Below are 20,660 nucleotides of genomic sequence, written 5' to 3'. Positions count from 1 at the left end.
AAAACATTTTATCGGCACATTCTGCCTTAAAACTTGTCTGCCACTATTTTTACCAGCGGTAGCCTTCATGATTTAGAGAAATCGGAGTCAAGCACAACCAAAGCTGGTTACTCCCGTAGAAACGGCTGCACCTGCAGTTTTGAGTTCGGTAGCTACGGAAATTCTGACTAACAGCTCCTGAAGAAAAACAAGCTGCAAGAGAAAATGAAGAAACAGCTTCCTCCGCGGAAGACGCAGAGGTATTCAAGTAAGTCGAAATTTGGAGAAAATTTTGATTAGGACATAAATAACATTGAGAGCTTCTCTTTGTTTACTTTCTCTTATTATGACATCACTATAACACCACTAATTTTCCAGTACATAGCCGATAGTTTTTACTACAATATTAGGCAAAGAGTTGAGTTCTAAATATTGAAACGATCGTTTAATAAACAGAAGAGAAAGACCCCAAAGAGAACCTCATTGTTGCTTACGTCCTATTCAAAATTTTCTGCCGATATATTTAGTATCAGCTTTAAAATTATCTATGACTAATCTTTTAGCCCGGCGGATTCAAGTTTGCTAATGAAAGATGTTCGCTAAGGTCTAGTAGTCAAAGCTGGATCTGGAGGTGCAGCGGAAGGATTCTTCTTTGCCGGTTGGTTGGTTAAAACTTTCGAAGCTTTGCACATGAAGCCGGAATTTCTTCAAGGAGTCTATGCGATGGGTTTCAACGCCCCTTCCAAGATTCAGGAGACGGCTGTACCTACTCTGTTGGGCGGTCCGCCACGGAATATAATCGCCCAGTCAGTCGGAAACAGGAAAAACCGCTGCCTTCGTGCTGTCAATGCTCAGTTGAGTCCATCAGTTAAAAAACTATCTGCAGGTGATTTGTATTTCCCCCACGTATGAGCTGGCAATTCAAAAGGGGGAAGTAGCTGCCAAAATACCAAAGTTTTGTCCGGAAATCAAACTTCCTTACGCCGTTCGCGGTGAAGAGATCGTCAAAGGGGCGAAGCTGACTAATCATATCATCATCGGAACACCCGGCAAGCTAATCGACTGGGGTATAAAGTTCAGGACGTACGACCTAGAAGTTTTCCCTTTTTGTACTGGACGAGGCGGGTGTTATGGTCGCTGTTCTTGGCCACGTACGAGCGTGAGGTGATGGAGTTCGCAGAATACATCGTACCCAATCCAATCGTCATTCGGCTGGCGCGGGAGAAAGAATCACTCGATAACATCAAACAGTACTACGTCAAGTGCCGCAACCAGGACGAGAAATTGTGTGATTACCGTCGGACAAGCGATCATTTTCTGTCATATGATGTATAGGACAGTTGTAAACTCCAAGTAAACTTATTTTCGGAACTGTTAATCGATCGAAACAGGTACGCAAAACGGCCGGTTGGTTGACCGGCAGGATGTCCCAGGATGGTCACTCGGTAGCGGTATTGTCCGGTGATCTAACGGTGGAGCAACGGTTGGACGCTCTGGATCGATTCCGAACCGGACTAGAGAAGGTTCAGATTATAATGAACGTTTTGTCCAGGGGTAAGTTCCGCCACTTGATTCTGGCTACAGCACCAGGTTACAGAGAGATTCTTTCACCTTAGGTATCGACGTCGAACAGGTGACCATTGTCGTCAACTTCGACCTGCCGATGGATCAGCAGGGACGAGCCGATTGCGTAACATATCTACATCGAATCAGACGCACCGGTAGATTCGCTAAGTGTGACTCATTCTTGTGATCCTCTAGATTGTATTTCTTTCCGCTTTAACAGAACGGAATCACCATCAACCTAGTGGTAATCGAAGCATGATGATTTGCAGATCAATCGAAAAACATTTCCGGAAAGATTCAGTTGCTAGTCGCGGAGATCTCGGACGAAAATGAAAAGATCGGATCGTAAAGTGTTTTCGACCAGCTACTGGTGAACGGCATTGGAGCTTTTTTGGGTCATACTTGTTTCGATTTTGAATTTATAATTTTATTTAGCTCTACCCAGTTCTATCCCAACATTTGAAAAGGGCCTTACTGCAAAATGTAACAAATTGAATTTTCATGTTTTCCATTAACAAATATCTACACGAGCATGTACATAACGCATCAGTTGATTATGAAGTATTTTGATAGCGATTTTACTTATTGATTTTTATGACCAAAATGATTATGAAAAGACCTAACTGATTGGAAAGTACCTAACTAGCAATAGAGTCGTATTAAATGGATTATAACGCATTATTGTATTAAAAGACTTTTCCATAATTTACATACAGGGCCAATCTGATTTTATAATGTTCAGTGGGGTCAATCTGACCATCAAATTAGAATTCAGTTAATTCGTCTAACTTTCGGTGGAATATCAGACTTGAACAGCATTTTTTGTGTGAGGTATACAAGTAGTAGCAATATGCGCAATCAAAAGAAATAAAATAGTATCGATTTTCCAAATAGGATTATAATGAATCTGACCTTTGACAATTTTCTCAATGTTTACGTTTTGCAGATAAGCCCTTTTTAAATATTTGGTAGAGTTGGTTTCCTTATGTTGATGAGCAAAGTTTCTCTTTCGTGAAATGTGCATTTGTTAGAAATATAGGATTGTATAGCGCATGTTTAATGGTTATAATTCTCAATTAAATCGACTTTTAAGAACACGACTTTGTTTTTTTATTTTATTTTGTCGTTGAACGGCCAGTAGAGAAAGCGGTGGAAAAATTATCCGAAAGACTAACCTTGAAGCAGAAGATGAAAAATATTTTGTTCATTATGTGAATCAAAATTCCAAGAAGACAGAACACAGCTATAAAAACACAAAAATATATCTTAACTGATATATGCTTTGAAGCGATTCAAGGCGACTGGGTTTGAATTTAGTATATTTTTACATTTATTTATTCCTTCATTATTGCCGAATTGCGAAAATTGTCCTGGTAGTTCGTGGTATGAAATTTCATACGCTAGGATGAGCCGATATCTTTTTTTCCCAAGGCAAAATTATTTCCTCTAGGACCCGGAGGGAGCTCACAACTTTCTCGTTGATTTTAACGTTGAAGCAGTGCATTAGTAGCCATTGTTATAATCGATTTTTAACGTCACCCAAAGTTTGAAGCTTAGGGTTTAGTTCGACCTGAAACAGATTGAGTCGGAGTTGGTTGTTATATTTGCGCTGGAATCCATTCCGGATTCCGAAACGTGTTTCGAAAAATAGTTTCCCCGAGACTTGTATGCTTCTTAATGGTCACACGCCAATTTAGACTTACGATTCGGATAATTGCAATAAATTTGGTTTAGCGAATTTCTATCATTTCCCTGGGTCTTCTAGAACCTGTAGAAGCAGCCAATTTAGATAGAGAATGGCCAGGCAATGATTTAAATTTCCGATTCCAGGAATTGTGCTGTCTAAATTGGTCAGACTGAACTTCTCCGAGACATCCGGAACCGTCACAAATAAGCATTATGATTAATCATGCTCGAAACATGATTCACGCTGAGTACGTCACTTTCCTGATAGCTTCATGAATGGCAAATAGCTTTACAATTATCACCGTTTACATACACATCAGTGATGAATTAATAAAATACACCCGAGGGGAACGTCACTTCAGAATAATTGTTATATTCCGTTCGATTTTGCATGAATTTTCATTTTTTCGGCAATTTTAGAATATTTTAAAAAATTTCTATCACATCGAGTATTGCTAAAATATTTGAAAAAAAAATTCAACAAATTTATCCAATCTCAATCCAATTTTGCTCGAATTACGATTAATTTGATGTACCTGGCAACTTTGCATGCTCTATTTTCGAAACTTTCAATAATTCTGGCAACAAAATTTATGTTTCTGTTTTGATTTGTTCCTGCAGTTATGCTGCTGGCAATGTTTGTTTTGATTTTATCGAGCATTGAAACTGTCAAAACGTGGATTTCGAGCAATTCAATTTATTTTTTATGACACATTTGAAACTATCCTCGGCCATTCCAAACCATTATCAATTAATGTAGTAAATTCGAATCCATTTTGATCTAACCTATACCAATTTTTATAAATCCAATCAGAATTTTAAATTATAAGTTTATTACATCAACAAATCACGGAGTGTCGTTCCCCTCGAATACACCAGTTAAAACATTCAAATCACAGCAGAAACATAAAAAAGAAATAAACAAACAACAGCTGATGTCGTTTTTCAGTTATCAAAAGCGACATCTAACAGTAAACACATAGACTAGTTTTCGCGAGCAAATGTCAAAATTCCGCACGGAAGAAGGAAAAATATTTCGCGACCTCATTTCGCAAGAGGTGCATACTAAGCTTATAAAATAAAAGTAGTTTTGTTCAGTGTATTTGCTCCCTTCAAAAACACACCGCAGCATAAACGTCAAACGTACCTATAGCTGTAGAATCCGTCTCCCAAAAAATCAACAAACAAAACCACGAGATCGGTGCGCTTGCGGAAGACAAAAATTATCCTGCTTAAAATTTAATTATTCTGCTAAAAATCAAGCAATTTAATATCTCAAGATGCTTCAGGGTATTCGTTTAAATCTCAACCGGTAGGCTGAATCGTGTATAATTCGATTATCCTCCCCTGTGTCTTACTACACATCTATCGTTTACGCAGGTTATATAAGAGATCCCACAGTTTGCGGTTGATTGTAAACAGTGATTTCTGCTCGGATTCTGGCCAGCGGGATGATGGTGGAAACGAAAAGAAAATTCCGTCGAAGCCAGAAAAGCAAGTTGATAAGTCTGATCGCAAATCTACAGCCACCATGAACCGTTTAAATGAATTGCTATCGATGATGAGTACTAATACTGAGGTTAAGCTGATAAAAAAGGTACAAATAGCGAAGCCTCAAAGTAATCGAAGAGAAAGAAGTAAAGAGTCGAAGGAGAAAAGTTCCAAAAAAGAAGATTCAGATTCGGACGACGAAAAACCGGCCAATTTAGAAAAAGCAACGCGACAGGTAGCCGTTTCACTCGGAGGCGATGCAAAGAAGACCGAAGCTGAGCTATTAGCGAAGTTGTTAGGGAGGTCAGAAGCTGGTGGTGATAGTTTGAGTGACATCATCACTGGCATGCAGGTTGATAAAGATGGTTCTAAGCAGCGTGAAGATATTCAACTAACGAGGAGCAGCGTAGTACGGAAGTCAATTGAGAGAAAAGCTATGAAAGGTAAGAAGTGGCTTAAGTAATACTAACGATATTAACGTTCTGATTGTAGAGCATCCAGGAACCGCCCGCGAGCGGAAGCGACCCACGGTAATGGTACAACGGACTGGAGCTAGTGTCAAACTATTTGGGGAAGAGCCATTGAACATTTTTACAGATCCAACTACACTCGAGGATAGTCCGGATATGTTGAAAACGTGGAAAAAGCTTCAGGATCGGGAGCTTCGTTTGGCTGTAGCCCATCCACCGGCGAATCATTTCCAAAAAATGGCACTGTGGACCGAGCAGGGTAAGCTATGGAAATTCCCAATCAACAACGAGCAGGGATTGGAAGAGGAAGCGAAAGTTTCCTTCACGGATCACATTTTCCTCGAGGAACACCTGGAAGGATGGTGTCCTCAGCGGGGTCCCATCAGACACTTTATGGAACTGGTGTGTGTTGGTCTTTCGAAAAATTATTTCATTTCTGCGCAGGAGAAGAAAGAGCATATTCTTTGGTTCCGAGATTATTTTGAGCAGAAGAAGGATTTGTTACAGCAGGTCATCGTGCAACAGTCTGAAGCGAGTGAAAAGCAAATCGAAAAGTAAATTGATTGACATGTCGGTGATAGTAAAGCATTAATTTAATATTTCAAATTCACATAGAATTGATTTTTTCGATGACTGCTTGAATAGTATACAGTAATATATTTTTTATATTAGAATGAGTCGATTTTCCCGATCAACATGACTTTTCTGTGCTGGAAATAAGAAAAGATCGTTAGTTGTTTCGTTATTTGGTTGAACACTCAAAACACTTAAATTATTTTCATCAATATTTGACAAAACGACGCCACACGGACAAGAACAAACGTATAGACGACTAGTACTTTGGAAAATTCCGTAGAGTTTTCAACTTAGCTAGCAGATCGATGGCATCCCGGGGCAGTTTACTGCAACCCCGAAGATTAATATTTTTCAGCAGTTTACAGTTTGCCAGAATTGAGTTGATGCTTTCAATCGTGAGTGATGGTAATCGAACCAGCTTCAAGCTGGAGAGTCGGAACAGGTGTTTGCTGAGTAGATCGATACAGCGATTGTTTATGTGGTAGCAATCACTCAGATCGATAGCTTCCAGCGAAGGACAGTTCAGTGCCATGGCTTCGATGCCTTCTTCCGTGATCTGGAATGGTAGTAAGTATGATTGTTGTTAACTTTGCTTTACATAAGTCAAAACTGGAGAATCACTAACATGCACACAATGGGACAGGTTGATTTCCTTCAGTTCGACCAACTTGAAAGCTTGTTTTAGGGCAAAATCGGTTACTTTAAAACAGCCGGAGATTTGCAATTCCTGGAGGCCCTGTAACATGTCGATTGAGAACGTTTGCTGCTGGTCCCAAATTTCAATTGCCACTCGCTGAAGCTCGATCCCGGTCAAACCAGCATCTGATACCTATAAGAAAAATTGGTTCCGCCAAATTAATATATTTCATGAACTAGTTCATAACTTAATGAACATTATTCATAAAACCAAATGTTGAATCGTAATTTTATTCATAGCTTTTTAAACATTACTCGGAGTCCTGCTGCGTGACGTGAACTGATTCTTCATTTGTTAGATCTTGAAGATTATCTAGTTTTCATGGTTGTGTAGTAGTTCACAAAATCAAAACATTTTCTCGTGAACTATTTCACAAAACCCGGAATATTATTCAAGGATCCTTTCAATCATCGTGAACTAGTTCATGATTCATAATATACTAGTCACTATTCATAATATTTTGTCGTGTCGTGGAAAGCTTCGAATTCTCCGGGCACTGTTTGAACGCTGGGTATGATAATAATTCAGGTGGACCTCCCTACAATAGACACGCTGCCTAATACATAAGTAACCTCAAAAGATTCTCTGCACACTTGCCACACCGGGCCTTTGCCATTAAAAATCTTCGTTCACTAGGATAAGTGGTCCTTGAAAAATTAAACCCCTTGCTTCAGTTGATCTACACCAAACTAACTCGAATAGGTGACGACTTCGTCGATCTGAACTTTATAGACGGGATGTAGACACGCTAGTCTTATATAAAGTACTTGTTACCAGTAAAGTCCTGCTTGCTTCAGATAGGATGTGACTATACCGAGAACTTCTTCGAAATTTTTAGAATACTCAGTGAACTATCTTTGATCCGAAACAAGTTGAGATATGGTTTAACTTAGTTCAACGTGTATTACTTATTAATAAACATCTCAAGATTAGCGGCTGAAAAATTTTTATAAATGAGCAACAGTGGAAAATTTGGTTTTGTTGGTATTTGCTACAGGTTTCCAACCATCGGAAGTAAATGTAACGGTTGTTGAAGGAATAAATACAGCACATATTTGTTAGTTGGGTCACGACCAGAGATGCCAGGTACTTTTTTTTTCAAATGTCTGCAGTAATAATTTTAAAAGTCTGGGAAGTACAAAAAATGTCAGGAAAGCTAGTGTAACCAAAAGCCTTTATATTCAAAAATCTGTAAATATCTGCAACCAAACTAAAAAATCTGCAAATATCTGCGTCATCGAAAAAATCTGCAGCTTAAATCAAAAGTCTGCGAATTTGCAGACTTGTCTGCAAGTCTGGCATCTCTGGTCACGACCTCGCCCCAAAAATCTACAAAATTGTTATGATAGAGGTAGATGGATGTTTCCAATAAATCGTCTGCACAATTAGTCGATCTTTAAACACGTCAACTGATATCACAAAGTCTCTCGAGAAAATGCTCCATCCGTTTAGTGTTCTTTTGTTGATCCATATTGATGGCTTTGCTCGAAATAGGGTGGGATATTTTTATTTTTTCCGTAAGATTGTCTGAGAAGTAGTTTCCGCATTTTATAAATGTCATACAGACTTCGAAATTTAATGAAAATTGGTTTTGGTTTTCTTATAAAAAGTGTTAATTCTACTCAATTCTTCATCGGTGTATTTCGCCCTCTGTGTTTATTTTATGAGAAAATGATAAGTCTGACCGTCTCCAAGGGGTGCATTTTTGAATGGTTTCTAACCAAAACGGTGCTACAGTAAAATGTGTAATTGAAATGTGCAATAAGAATAAGTAATAAAATATTAGCGTGCACTGCAAGAGGGGCGCATTTGACGGCTCGCTTGAAAGCAACAATTTGCTTGTAAACGAACCCCCGAATGAACGGGTGACAGAAAGAACAATGCCCGGATAGAATTTTACAATAGCATTTACTTTACAAACAATCATAAAACAATAAATATTATAGTTATTACTGTTTCATCATTGTTCGATACAAAGTTCTCACAGTAGATTTACAATAAAATTTCATGTAACAATGAATTTTACTGTTCAGTAAAAAACTGATACAGTAAATTCACATTAAATTTTACTGCTTTCGAGAAAAAATGGATAGAAAAAAAAATCGATTTTTTTAATGTTAAGATACATAACCACCCCCCTTTTTTACTGTAAAAGTCTATTTTACATTTACATTTACTGTGAAAACGTTAAAGTTAATTGTTTTTATATTGTAGCATAACACTAAAACTTACTGTAAGTTATTGTAAAATTACTGTACTGTCACAGTAAAAATCCTGGTTTTTTTTACTGTACATTTCTATTCGGGTGGGTAGTCAATTGGATTCCAGGAACCTTCAATTGGATTCGAGGAGCCATCTAGGAAGGCTCAAGACAACTTGCAGTCGCAGCGAGAAGCTGTTAAGACGTGAGGGACGAGACAGGACTTCCACTAACGAGGACAGCAGCCTTCGGCAGTCACGCCGTTAGCGATTCAAGAGGAAACGCATTTCGAGAAAACAGAAGAGAAACCGAGCATCGGTAAGAAAAGCAGGTAACCTAAGAGTAGAGGTGAAGGTTTTGGAGAGAGAGACTTGGGAAAACCTTGATTCGTTGCACAGTCGACGAAGGCGGACCCCTCGGGGCTTCTTAGACATAACGAAAGTCAATCTCAAAGGTAAGCTGCTTCATGGGGACTAATCAAGCCAAGATGGAAACCTGAGCCACTGGCGCAAGCACACGAACCGTCTTCGGAACGAGCGGAACCGTGCACCGGAAGTACCTTTAGCCCTAATTATAGGTTAAGCGTTCACTGAATGTTCTGCCGTCGCAAACGAAGGTTTCGAGTTTGAGACAAGGACTTATACCATGTTCACACTATAGAGTTAAAACACGTTATAATAATTAGCAACAAGAAAAATGTCATCAAGATAGCGTTAAAACACGTTTTAACTCGTAGTGTGAACGTAGTATTACCCGGAGACTTATATCCAAACTCTAGTTGGCAGATTCGCAATGTTTAGCAAGAATTCGCTGACGGTATTATGTAGATTTTTGTTTTGAGATTAGTTTGTTCCTTAGCTAGCTGTAGCATGTAGAAGAATGTCGCTACATCGAGCATCACATTCAATAAGCGATTTGATTACTCTTCGGGAGACTCCTTAAAAGAGTATGGCTCATTCATGAGATGAGATTCATAAGAAATTTCTCTGTAAAGCGGACCCTACACGAGACAGAAACATTGTCAATAAATATATGGACAAGACTGTTTCAATTCATCAATCCCATTTGAATACTACAGAATCAATATTTTCAAAGATGATCTTACACCATCAATATATGATTTATTGTAAATATTTCTGCAGAGTCCGCTTAACGGCAATGTGTAATTGAAATGTTCAATAGGAGTAATAAGAGATTAGCGTGCACTGCAAGCGGGGCACATTTGACGGTTCGCTTGAAAGCAACAATTTGCTTGTAAATGAATCTCCGGAAGAACGGGGTGACAGAAACCAATATGGGTAGTTGGAGAAAAAAGCCGAAGGAGTACGGTCGACTGTGGTGTCGCTCGTCGTTGTTTTGGCACACCATGAGGGCACGTGGTTCGGTGCAAAAAGTCAGCAGCGTGCGGGCGATAGAGTTCGTTTTTTCTTCTGGTGCCGGTCTTGATCCGTGGCGCGGTCGATAACGGTGGTGTTCGTCATTTTGCTAGTCACCGGGTCACGTTGTGCGGTAGCAAGTTAGTGATGAACGTTTTGCTGATTGTGTGGTTCGGAGTGCAATCACGCAATCAAGGAGAAAAAACACCTCCGCCTTAGACTATGCTCAGGACACTTATCGCTTTGGTGCGCGAGTCAGAGAAGGCCGTGTTCAGATTACGTAACCGGGACGGGTTTTTATTGATTTGTTTTATTTTTGTGACTTTAAATAAATTGTTCGTTCTTCATGTTACCGAGACGGGAGTTACGTGTTGGACGAGAGACCGGGTATTCCACCAGCGGTGTTTCAGGGCGTGTTCGTAAAATAGGAAACGGATGCAGCTGGTCGAAAGGAAGGTGCACCAGTGCTGCTGACCCAGCTGACGAAGCACACTAACGTCAGGACCGGGAACGGGGTAGTGTGCGGTCACGCCCAGTTCAGCATCATCAACGGGGAAAGAAGACTGGCACGGCAAGGAGTGACGTCGGATCCTGCTTGACAACACGGCGATGACAGGCTCGTGAGGCACCGGTCGGATGATGACCATCTTATCCAGCAGCGATAATAGGTTATTTTCCCCTTACATAACCTATAAGATTGATTTATGAGATTTCTTTGTGGAGATTTGAGTGAGCGAGCCATTATCATAACAACGGCTTTGTAAAGTCACCAAAAATTTTCATGTTGCTATCTATAAACTAGGAAACAGCAAGGATTATAGTAACGAATCTTACTGGTCCTCATTATTCATAAATGAACTTACTTCTATCGAAGTGAAATTTCTGCTCATCCGGTTTTTGTTACTTCATTCTTTAGGGGCATTGTAATATACATTACTTACCGGTTGGATTGTCTTACAAATACTTTATTTCATATTCAGACTAACATATTCGCTGAGAATGCTGCTGGCGTTGACAAATGCCGCAACTTTCAACAATGTCATTTCATATTTAAAGAACCGTTGCATGCAGTTGGCCGGGTTGGCAATCGCCAAGGACACCTGCCTTAGGTGAGCGCTGAAATCATGATCTGCTTTATAAAAATAGTAAGAATAAGCCATAAAACAAATTAGAATAAGTGTGTCATTTTCATGTATACACTAAATCTTGCACTATTGTTCGAAAGTCCAACTGAAAAGGACCCAAGGTAAACACCAAAGGGGCGAAAAACTGAGCGAAGGAAGCTAGGAGGCAGGGCTACGACCCAGTTACCTCTCCAAAACCGGAGTCGCTGGGGCAAACCTTGAGGGTGGTGAACTTTCCACTATCTTCAGCAATTCACGGAACTGGCGAGAACACTCTACATTACAACACGGAACAATCAAATAGACCTTTCTCGTCCGACCTAACCCCCCTTTTTCTTATTTTTATTCAAAAGACTACACATTTATAAGAATATTGCCGTTGAAATGAGACTATTTGGAGCTATCGCGATTTTTTAATGATTTTTTTAAATTTGAAAAATGCAAGAATGTTGAGTATTTTTTTCACCTTTGCAAGAATGGTGGGACTCAAAATGTGTGTTTGGGCAACACTGTTTTGAATATTTTTACTTGAGTTCCTGGCAACGCGGCAAATGAAGTGGTGAGTCGCGGTACAAAGTTCATTGGTTATGTAAACAAACTAAAGTGAACCTCTCGGTAGAGAACATTGCATGATTTTTTGGCAGTTCAGAGAGATTGTTTACGTGGTCTTGGAATTTTTGTTGATTCGATCATAGTATGAGAAACTTGGTTTGGTTCGCTGCCAAATGTTAACACTTTCCAAACAAGGTCGCTCAGCTGTTATTTTTTATTTGATGTCGGCATCATACATTGTTCCGTTAAATTTAACATTTTTACTTTTCATGTACATGACTCATTGTAGAAGTAAGGAATTTCTAGCCAAACATTTGAAAAAGGCCCACTGCCAAATGCAAACAAATCGAATTTTCATGTTCTCTATTAAAATCCTGGGACAAAACCTGTGTTTTTTTTTCTTTTTTCTGTTCATTTGATCTCTTGTCTTGCATAGCCACTCTTTCTTCCTCACATATTTTAAATGGACTGGCTACATTTGACAGTTTCTGACTGCATTTGACGGTTCCCTTTGGCTGCATTTGACAGCTCCTCCTGGCTGCAATTGACATTAGGTTTTTTCGTATCCACACGTAACGTCCCGGTTAAAAACTATCTATCTGGCCATGTGCATAAACATAACGCAACAATGGATTATGAAGAATTTTGATAATGATTTTATAACAAATTATAAAAGGGCCCGACTGATATAAAAGTCCTAACTAGCAATACGCTTATTATAAAATGATTATAAAGGATTATTGTAACTGATTCCAAAAGGATTATAAAGGCAGTGAAATACGTACTCAATGAATTAAGGGGAGTGTCTGATGTAAACAATATGCGCAATCAAACTAAATAAAACAGTATTAAATTTGTAAATAGAATTATAATGAATTCGACCAAAACTTCCTTTGTCTTTTTCTCAAGGTTTACGTTTGGCAGTTAGACCCAGCCTCCTGGCAACCCTATACCATCATATGGAGTTTGACAGCGACCGACATATATGGGGCGTTATAGCTATAAAGCCCCAAACAAAGAATTATGTTCGGCACTATGCTCGATATTCAAGCGTTCCACACGACGTTTTGCATCTTGTGGGATGATTTAATATCATATCATTCAGAAACTCGACATTTTGTAACTAAATACAGCTTCTAATCATTCGGTTCAAAATCAATGTTTTGCCTTTCATGGCAGTGATGCTGGCTGTACAGAGACGTCGTCCTTGACAGGGGGCTGGTTGGACCCTTTTCAAATGTTTCAAATGTTTGGGTAGAATTTAGATTATTTTATCGTTGTTGCGATCAATTTCAATTTGTTTTGTTCACAATGTTAATCGCAGAGCATTTTGGTGATCTATGGCAATTGATGACCTTTACACCCCATACTAGGTCCGCTCCTGTTGCAGCTGTTTCGCCCTGTCCGGCACCGAGTCAACCGATGGTCCAGCCTGCGCCGCACTCGTCTGTCGCTATGCCAATGGCAGGGACTTGGATTAAAGGCTAAACGGTCAGCTACGGCTGGTGGTGTTGCTGCAATCGATTTGCCTTCGGCCACGTTGGACATTCGGCTAACGGGAATATTCAGCGATTCCGATTCGAAGGAAGCTGCGCCAGTTGCAGACTGCTTCGGTTCAGCAATACGCTCCGGTATTAGACGAAGCTAACACTCCGGCAGGACGAAGGTTAGCAGAGTCCTTGCACTTACTGCTTGTCGAGTGAACAATTCCGACGAAACCACTGCCACTCTCGCCAAGTTTGATCACCGTCATAAGTGCGACGTCAGCGGTATAGTGCCAGGAATAGTCAAGAAGAGTGCCAGGACTGACTTGCCGAGAGCTACAAGATTAAATAGCAGAGCGTTTTTAAAGTGACCGTAGTATAACGTAGAGGCTTTAGGCACATGATTTATTCTGCAGAATAAGATAGCAAAATTATCCAAAACATAAGAGCTGGCTGCCGAAGTGAATCCACACACATCATCACCTACAGAGGCAAGCAATATTGGAACGCAGCGAAATTCCTCACAATGAATTGACCTCGTTAGGTGAAATTCCAGGAAGTACAATTTTCATAGCATAATTTAATCGACCGAAATTGTAGTCCTCAGCCGAGAAAAAGACTGATAGGGTAGCAGCAGCTAGGAATTTTCTTTCGAAAGCTAGCAGTGGTTTCGCGTATCCTGCTCTAAGTAGAGAGCGTTAAGACAGATCTCCGAAGCATGTCAAGTGCTATCAGATGAGAAAAAACGTCGCATCTATGACCAGTACGACAAGGACGGTCTGCTGACCAACGGTTACGTCCGGTACCACCATAACACACGGCACCGGCGACACATATATTCACAACATACTAATTACTTACCCTTCCGAAAAAGTAAATAAATTGACTATGAAATTTATCATTCGCAGCCTAGTTATTTTGTGCCAATTTGAACAAGACAGCAGATAGCTTTATTGCGGTACCAAAATGATGGCAACTCGGGATATAATATAAATTTACATATAATTTCTCCTCCCTGATATTCTTCCAGAATGTATAATGCTCTGCATTATTATCACTCCAATCAAATCCTTCTTACTCCTTATCATCAGTGCCGAGCGCTATTTTGCATTTGCCGGCTAAATCAACGACAATGCGATAATCGACGAAACTTTTGCTGTAATGGAACTTGAACACGAATAATAAATTAGGGTTACCAACCGTCCTTATTTTAAAGGACATGTCCTTATTTTCGAGGTTTTTGGAAAGCGTCCTTATTTTACTTCAAATGTCCTTATTTTTAGTCTCAAACCTTGGCATATACAGAGTGGTTCAACATGATGGTTTTACCAAGGCATATCATTTTATTGTAGTTTAGTATTGTTTGCCACCACAGTATGCTCACGATTTTCAAATTATTCAACTATATTTCGAAAACCAGCGATCTGTGAGAAATGTGTTTCGTGCACTCCGTCCATAATATGGTCGATATAATCGGCCAACTGATTCCACTATTCACCATACAATAAAAGAGTGAAAGTTGCAGTTCTCGTTATTGGATGGTTAGCGAACAAATCGACCACATCCAGCACGCATTGAAGAAAACATTGACATTCCCATTGGAAACCAACTTTACTCGACTAATTAGCCAGATACCACTTGAAATACTCGAATCCATCACCAAAAATTGGACCAATCGAAAGGATTACCTCAAGCGCCAACATGGTCAACGTTTAAAAGAAATTGTTTTCAAACAATAAATGGCAAAAAATGTTCTTTCGATTGACAAATAAACATTTCGCGATTTACTCCATTTTTAAAATTTTTGCGAGATCAAAAAAACGTCATGATGAATCACCCTGTATTAAATTATTCAGATCAACTTTATTCCAAGAGAATCAATTTCAATTGTCAATTTCAAATACTTCCAGCGATTGTTTTTGTTAATGCATACTCTCGGCGACTCATCCCAACCAAAAGTTCTTTTACTCAGAAGTAACCAAAATTTGTTGGATAACTCGATATAGCCAAAGATGTTATCTTCGTTCAATATTGGCACTACACCATTCCAATTTGTCTCCATCAAGATTCAACGTCCCAGTTCAACTGCTGGAACATAAGCCAGAATCTCGACTTTTTCAGAATTCTGGCTCAAGTGACAACTGATTCAGGCTCCAATTCCGAATAGATTTGGCAGGGATGTCCTTAATATGCTCTCAGTCCCTTTGGTAACCCTAAATAAATGATTATTCCACTCGAAAGCGATAACCTTGTTGTCCTCATGTTTGCTGCTATCATACGCTGGTAGGCATTCTGACGAATGGAAACGTTCTTCGATATGGGCATTGAACGATCAAAATCATTTCAACAGCTTATCATCGACCGAATTCGTTACCTATAAAGTTCAGGTAAACTTCACCACCTAATGAATAATCAATCTGATCACATTGTTAGGAATTAACCCACGAGCAAACAAACAAATGTGTACAAATGTGATAAGGATCCATCATCCAGAAAGCAATCGTTTTATAGCCCAATGCTTGATCTTGCGATTCAGCACATGCCACCGGTTTTTACATCCAGCGCACAGTGGCGGATTTGGCTAAAAACCTGGCCAAAAGTCGAAAATTGCATGGTAGTACTTTGGGGTCTAGTACATATATTGTCCTTCAGATGGTGCTGCCGCATGCTATTTTAAGTGAAACACTCCAAAATTTTCATATTTGAGGTGTTGACACATCCAAACAGTTTAAACCATCGCGCTTTGCTCATATTTTTCATCGAGCACCCGAAATATCAGTATTATTCAAGTGTAGCTAGATTTTAATAAAAGTTTCGGTTTCAAATGTGTAATAATGGAAAGTTATGCTGACGGTATGTATTTCAATTATATGTACTGATGTCAAAAAATAATATTTTGTTTGTCTATAGAAAATGTCAATAACTTTCATGCTTTTGTAGCAGACGGTTTCAACAGACATTTTTGCTAAATTATTGAAATACTTTTTTTGTCCACGTATGTCCACTATGTTTTGAGGCAATTTGTGTTCCTTGAACGATTCTCTATTTGGAACATAATAGAATTCTTGCCCGAATTTGCCCGTTTATGGGTAATCTTTGATTAAGTGGAGACGGAGATGGATTATAAGATTTTTAGATTAAAATTTGGACTCGTACTTTTAATTACTACTGCACTTCCGGTTGTCATAGCGAGTCGCACAATACTGCATTTTGATCAGAAAGAATTGTGTATTTAGTGGTGAAAATTTCATCGAGATTCATAAACATGTTCAAAAGTTATCAAAAGTGGAACGCAAAAGACGTAAATAATTTTGGTCGTTCATATTGAAATCCAACGAGGTCAACAGAAGTAATCGCCAAAGGTTCCAAATATCAAAAATCGATTATGGATGCCATGATTGAACGTTATCGGGGAACTATGACCTTTGATCATGCAAAACAAAACAAATCTAAAGGTGGAATATATGACTGGATACTACAAGCGAAAAGAGTAGAGTAGTGCAAAAGAATACTAGGATCTCCGGCCGTTTATTGGCCAAAGAGCTCACTTTGGCGTACACTCCAGTTTGTCGAATTTGTTTGTGAGAAGGTTAACAGTCGTAGCATGTCAGCAAGCATGACAATAAAACGTGGTTGCTCAAAACTATAACAGGAAGCAGTACTAGCATGTTCTGACCAAGTATAACGCAAGAATTTAAATGTTTCATCGCATAATAATGTACTTTGGACAAATCCTCAGTCAAATTTAATTTAAATAAAACTATCAATCTTAGTGAATTACACTTATTTTCGCATTTTTCTCATATTTATTTTTAGTTACTGCAATTTGCATGCAAACTTGTTGTCAATTTTCACTCCATGCATTACGTCGCAGAATCGGCTTATTTTCTGTATATTAGAAAAATACTATTTTTCGTTCTTTGAGAAATGTATGCATCAGCAATCGAACAATAATCGTACAGAGAGTTTAAAAGTTTTGTAACTATGTTCCATAATATTTCAAAATACATAGTTTGAAATGACTAATAACATCAATTCTCATAATAGCTACATTATCTAGACACCCAATCCTCTTAATGCATGCAAATCAACAAATTCTATCATTTAGCTACACACTATTTAAAATTCGATACATTATAAACGTTATTGGCATACACTGGAGCCATTAAATCTTCATTCGTGAAAATTTACTTATTTTCAGATTAAAATGTCGGCCATTTTGCATGCGCCATTTTGAATTTTGAAAACCTGACATCAAAATCGTAATCTGCACCCCAAAAAACCATGGTATATACCTTTGCAGATCAATCAAAACCATTTTAGACTTTTGGCCAGGTTTTAAGGGAAATCCGCCACTGTGCAGCGCCGATTGGTCAATGTATGAACCAGGTTACCATTGTTCCAATCCTCATCCCTCTTGAGTTGATATTCTTTCAAAGAGCATCGAAAGTATTCAAGTAATGTAAATTTTAAAAGTCCGTGTAAACAAATCTTAGGTAAACAAGCACACCGAAACTGTCAGAAAAGTGAGGTTATACATTTTCATACAATGCTCTATATTTTTGACAGGTATATGAATGAATCATTTCAGCATCAATGATGCCAGGTCTATTTAAACAATAGCCTGCAGTAAAAATATAAAAGTCTGCAGATTGCTACAAAAATCTTCAATAAATGCGAAGAAGAAAATACTACATTTCTATATATATATAATTTAAATGATCAAAAATGTTGAAGGCTGGTGTATAAATTGGCTGGCATAGGCTTTGTTCTGCTAAATATTTTTAATCTGCAAAAGATCTGCAGTGAAAATGCAAAATCTGCAGATTTACTAATATATATGCAGATCTGGCATCCTTTTAGTATTCCCCACAGAAAATTCATCCAAATGGTGTAAAAATATGGGGAAACAAGGCAAGATAGGTATTCAGAATATGGGGTTAAATGAGCAGCTTGCACTATTTTTGATTTTTTTAATAGTTAGAGGTACCAAATCATCGCGGCAATAGGCAGTAACGAATTGGGGATAAAAAAGGAAGCATCCTATCATATAAAATTTTTTGACGAGAAAGGTCTATTGTGCACATCGTTTTCTGTGTCAAAGATAAACCTATCTAGCTAACATCAACGAACCATAGTTCAGCTGCTCACTTGGTGCAGTTGTATCTAAAAACTTCCGATTTTCTCAAAATTTCGGAACACGAAAAACGGCCAAGGTCATTTAATTAATGTTTACTTCTATCTAAAGACGCTGAATCCCTCTGGATAAAGACTCGTCATCTCTATCTTATTCTTATTATTTATCTGTAAGTATCCTTCTAATCCAGCACGAGACCTGCACTCAATTCGAAGAAAATGGTTTGGAATCCTTCTGGAACCAGAGCAATTGGCAGGTCTCGTGCTCGATTCGAATGACACTGATAGATATATAAATAGTAAACAAACAATAGACGTGTCGAGTCTTTATCCAGATGGATCCATCGTTACTTCTACCCATAATAACCACTTATGCACAGCAATGAACCGTCATGTCAAATGGAGGAATGTGATAATGGTATAATTCAAAGAATCGCCACCAGGTTGTGATAGTGCGCAAAATGATGATCACGTTTTCTCAAGTGAACTCTTCTCGGTATCATTTCTTGTAAGTCTGCGACGGTACATTGGAAGCCGTCTATTTGACCAGTTACCTTAACACATCCATTCAGCCGCAGAATCCGGACAAACCTCAGATAGCAGAACACATACTGTATCGAGGTATCGTTGATGCAATCCGACCCGCAAAAATCCAGCACTGTCAGGTTGATCAGCGTGAGGCAAATTTTCAGAATCACGTTCTCCGATATACCTGGCAACATGCTGAGGTACAGCTCCCTTAGGTTCGTTCTGTTTTTGTCCACTATCGCATTCAGAAAGCCAACATCAGTAACGCGATCACAATCGGACAGATCCAGTACCACCAGGTTGCGAAGTTTTCTCACTTCCGATATTCCAAAATCAGTCAAAAGCCAACATCCGTTCAGTTTCAGAGTTTTCAGCAATGGCATCGAGTGAGCGATCTCGATCAAAGCAAAATCTGTTAAGTTCAGGAAGGAAGTTAAATCCAGATGGACCAGATTTGTGTGTTTTCGTAGAACTTCAATGATACTGGGATCCTTGATGGGAGCTCTATCGAAAAAGGAAAGACTGATGTTGCAGAGTGACATGTTTTCGATCTCGGCAAACTGCTTCAGGAATAGGTCATCGTACATGGTGTAGCTGAAGTTGACTGATCTCATCTGATGTTTGTGTAACTTGAGAATACGCAGTACGTGGGAGAGAATCTGTAAACGCTTACCGGCGTCTTGTTCTTTGAGACATTTGGAAATCTCCAGGGAATTTATTCTAGGAGCCATCGCAACTAAATAGTTTAGGTGGTCTTCATTGAAAGCATTGTTTTTGCGTAAGCCAAGGTGTTTCAGTCGTTTACAGATCGGAGAAATATCGGTGAAGTGTACGGGGTGCCAGCTTTTGAACAGTTCGTCACAATCAACTAAATTTAACCGTTCTAGATTTGGCAAGGTGCCCAAAATGTTCGACAGTTTCGGTTTGGTGAGAGCGCAATTGTCGAACGTTATCTCCCGTATGTGCACTCCGAAGTAGTTCCAGAATTCTGTCTGACCACTGAATTTCACTTTTGTCAGTTTGATGTTGGTGAAGTGGCGGAAGCTGTCCAGAAATATTTGAATAGGAGACTTGTTATCGGTAACTTCGATTCGCTCGAAGTGAAAGCAGGTTGCGTCGAGAAACATTGGATGACGTAGCGCTTCGAACCAACGGTGACACGTCAGTGCTGCGGAATTGCGATCGCTGGGTCTTATGAAACTAAATATATGGATCAAGAGCTACGAACACAAAAAAATGGATTAGGTTTTGAAATAGGTGAAAAATTCGATAATTTACCTCCATTGGTAAATTTTCCCAGCCAGTCTTCGCCCTTGGTGCTTTGATATTGATGTAGAGTACGTCATCGTGAAACGGAAATTCTCGAATGACCATCTGTTCGCTTTTGGTTTCTTGGTCAGTTTCCTCACTGTCAGATTCAGACTCACAATCAGATTCGTAATATTTTATTCCATACCCGTAATAGTGCATGTTGAAGTAACTCTCGAGCATCATTTCCATTTTGTACACAATTTTTTTCCCCAAATTGGCACTGTTGCGCAAATTGTTCGACTAGCTACTTCGACTTACTGTTTAGAACTCAATATTTCCGCTAAAAATACCCCGACATCTTGACGCGTGTTCTCAAAGCAAACGGTAGATGGTGCGACGATCGGTTTCTTGAACACCGTCAATTATCTTGTTAGTAAATAAATAACCATCCAAAAATAAACGACGCTAGACATGAGCGTTAGCTGAGTTAATGACCGCATGCAAACGATTTACTTCGAGTCAATGATCGCTTTGTTGTCGGCGA

The 20,660-nt window shown here is 39.0% G+C and overlaps 2 protein-coding genes and 1 pseudogene across 4 annotated transcripts; 2 read left to right on the top strand and 1 right to left on the bottom strand.

Moving 5' to 3' along the window:
• Positions 1–204: 204 nt before the first annotated feature.
• On the top strand, positions 205–1,878 carry LOC131686934 (DEAD-box helicase Dbp80-like; annotated as a pseudogene).
• Positions 1,879–4,407: 2,529 nt separating this feature from the next.
• Positions 4,408–5,809, top strand: LOC131690824 (small ribosomal subunit protein mS31). Its single transcript, XM_058976866.1, has 3 exons — positions 4,408–4,543; positions 4,612–5,165; positions 5,215–5,809. The coding sequence occupies exons 1-3, from the start codon at positions 4,512–4,514 to the stop codon at positions 5,748–5,750; spliced, it is 1,122 nt and encodes a 373-aa protein (XP_058832849.1). The 5' UTR covers positions 4,408–4,511; the 3' UTR covers positions 5,751–5,809.
• LOC131690823 (F-box/LRR-repeat protein 20-like) lies at positions 5,774–20,424 on the bottom strand. 3 transcript variants are annotated; one of them, XM_058976863.1, is made up of 5 exons: positions 20,144–20,424; positions 18,892–20,085; positions 6,394–6,597; positions 6,032–6,324; positions 5,774–5,902 (listed from the first exon to the last, which is right to left on the bottom strand). In XM_058976863.1, exons 1-5 carry the CDS (start codon positions 20,363–20,365, stop codon positions 5,884–5,886), a joined length of 1,932 nt encoding a protein of 643 aa, XP_058832846.1. In that variant the 5' UTR covers positions 20,366–20,424; the 3' UTR covers positions 5,774–5,883. The 3 variants fall into 3 exon arrangements, with proteins under 3 accessions (XP_058832846.1, XP_058832848.1, XP_058832847.1); XM_058976865.1 differs by having other exon boundaries at positions 5,841–5,897; positions 6,005–6,324; XM_058976864.1 differs by having other exon boundaries at positions 5,864–5,902; positions 6,005–6,324.
• Positions 20,425–20,660: the final 236 nt, after the last annotated feature.

Source organism: Topomyia yanbarensis, chromosome 3, assembly GCF_030247195.1.
Source record: "Topomyia yanbarensis strain Yona2022 chromosome 3, ASM3024719v1, whole genome shotgun sequence".
Lineage (NCBI taxonomy): Eukaryota > Metazoa > Arthropoda > Insecta > Diptera > Culicidae > Topomyia > Topomyia yanbarensis.
This window is presented reverse-complemented; position numbering and strand designations above follow the sequence as displayed.

Bases quoted from the DNA above. Each gene is read 5' to 3' on its own strand.
- LOC131690824 (XM_058976866.1), top strand. From the start codon at position 4,512: ATGCTTCAGGGTATTCGTTTAAATCTCAACCG. The intron at 4,544-4,611 runs GTAGGCTGAATC...TCGTTTACGCAG, and splicing joins ATTCGTTTAAATCTCAACCG to GTTATATAAGAGATCCCACA. The intron at 5,166-5,214 runs GTAAGAAGTGGC...TTCTGATTGTAG, and splicing joins TGAGAGAAAAGCTATGAAAG to AGCATCCAGGAACCGCCCGC.
- LOC131690823 (XM_058976863.1), bottom strand. From the start codon at position 20,365: ATGGAAATGATGCTCGAGAGTTACTTCAACATGCACTATTACGGGTAT. The intron at 20,086-20,143 runs GTAAATTATCGA...TTGTGTTCGTAG, and splicing joins GGGAAAATTTACCAATGGAG to CTCTTGATCCATATATTTAG. The intron at 6,325-6,393 runs GTTAGTGATTCT...CTACCATTCCAG, and splicing joins ACCTGTCCCATTGTGTGCAT to ATCACGGAAGAAGGCATCGA.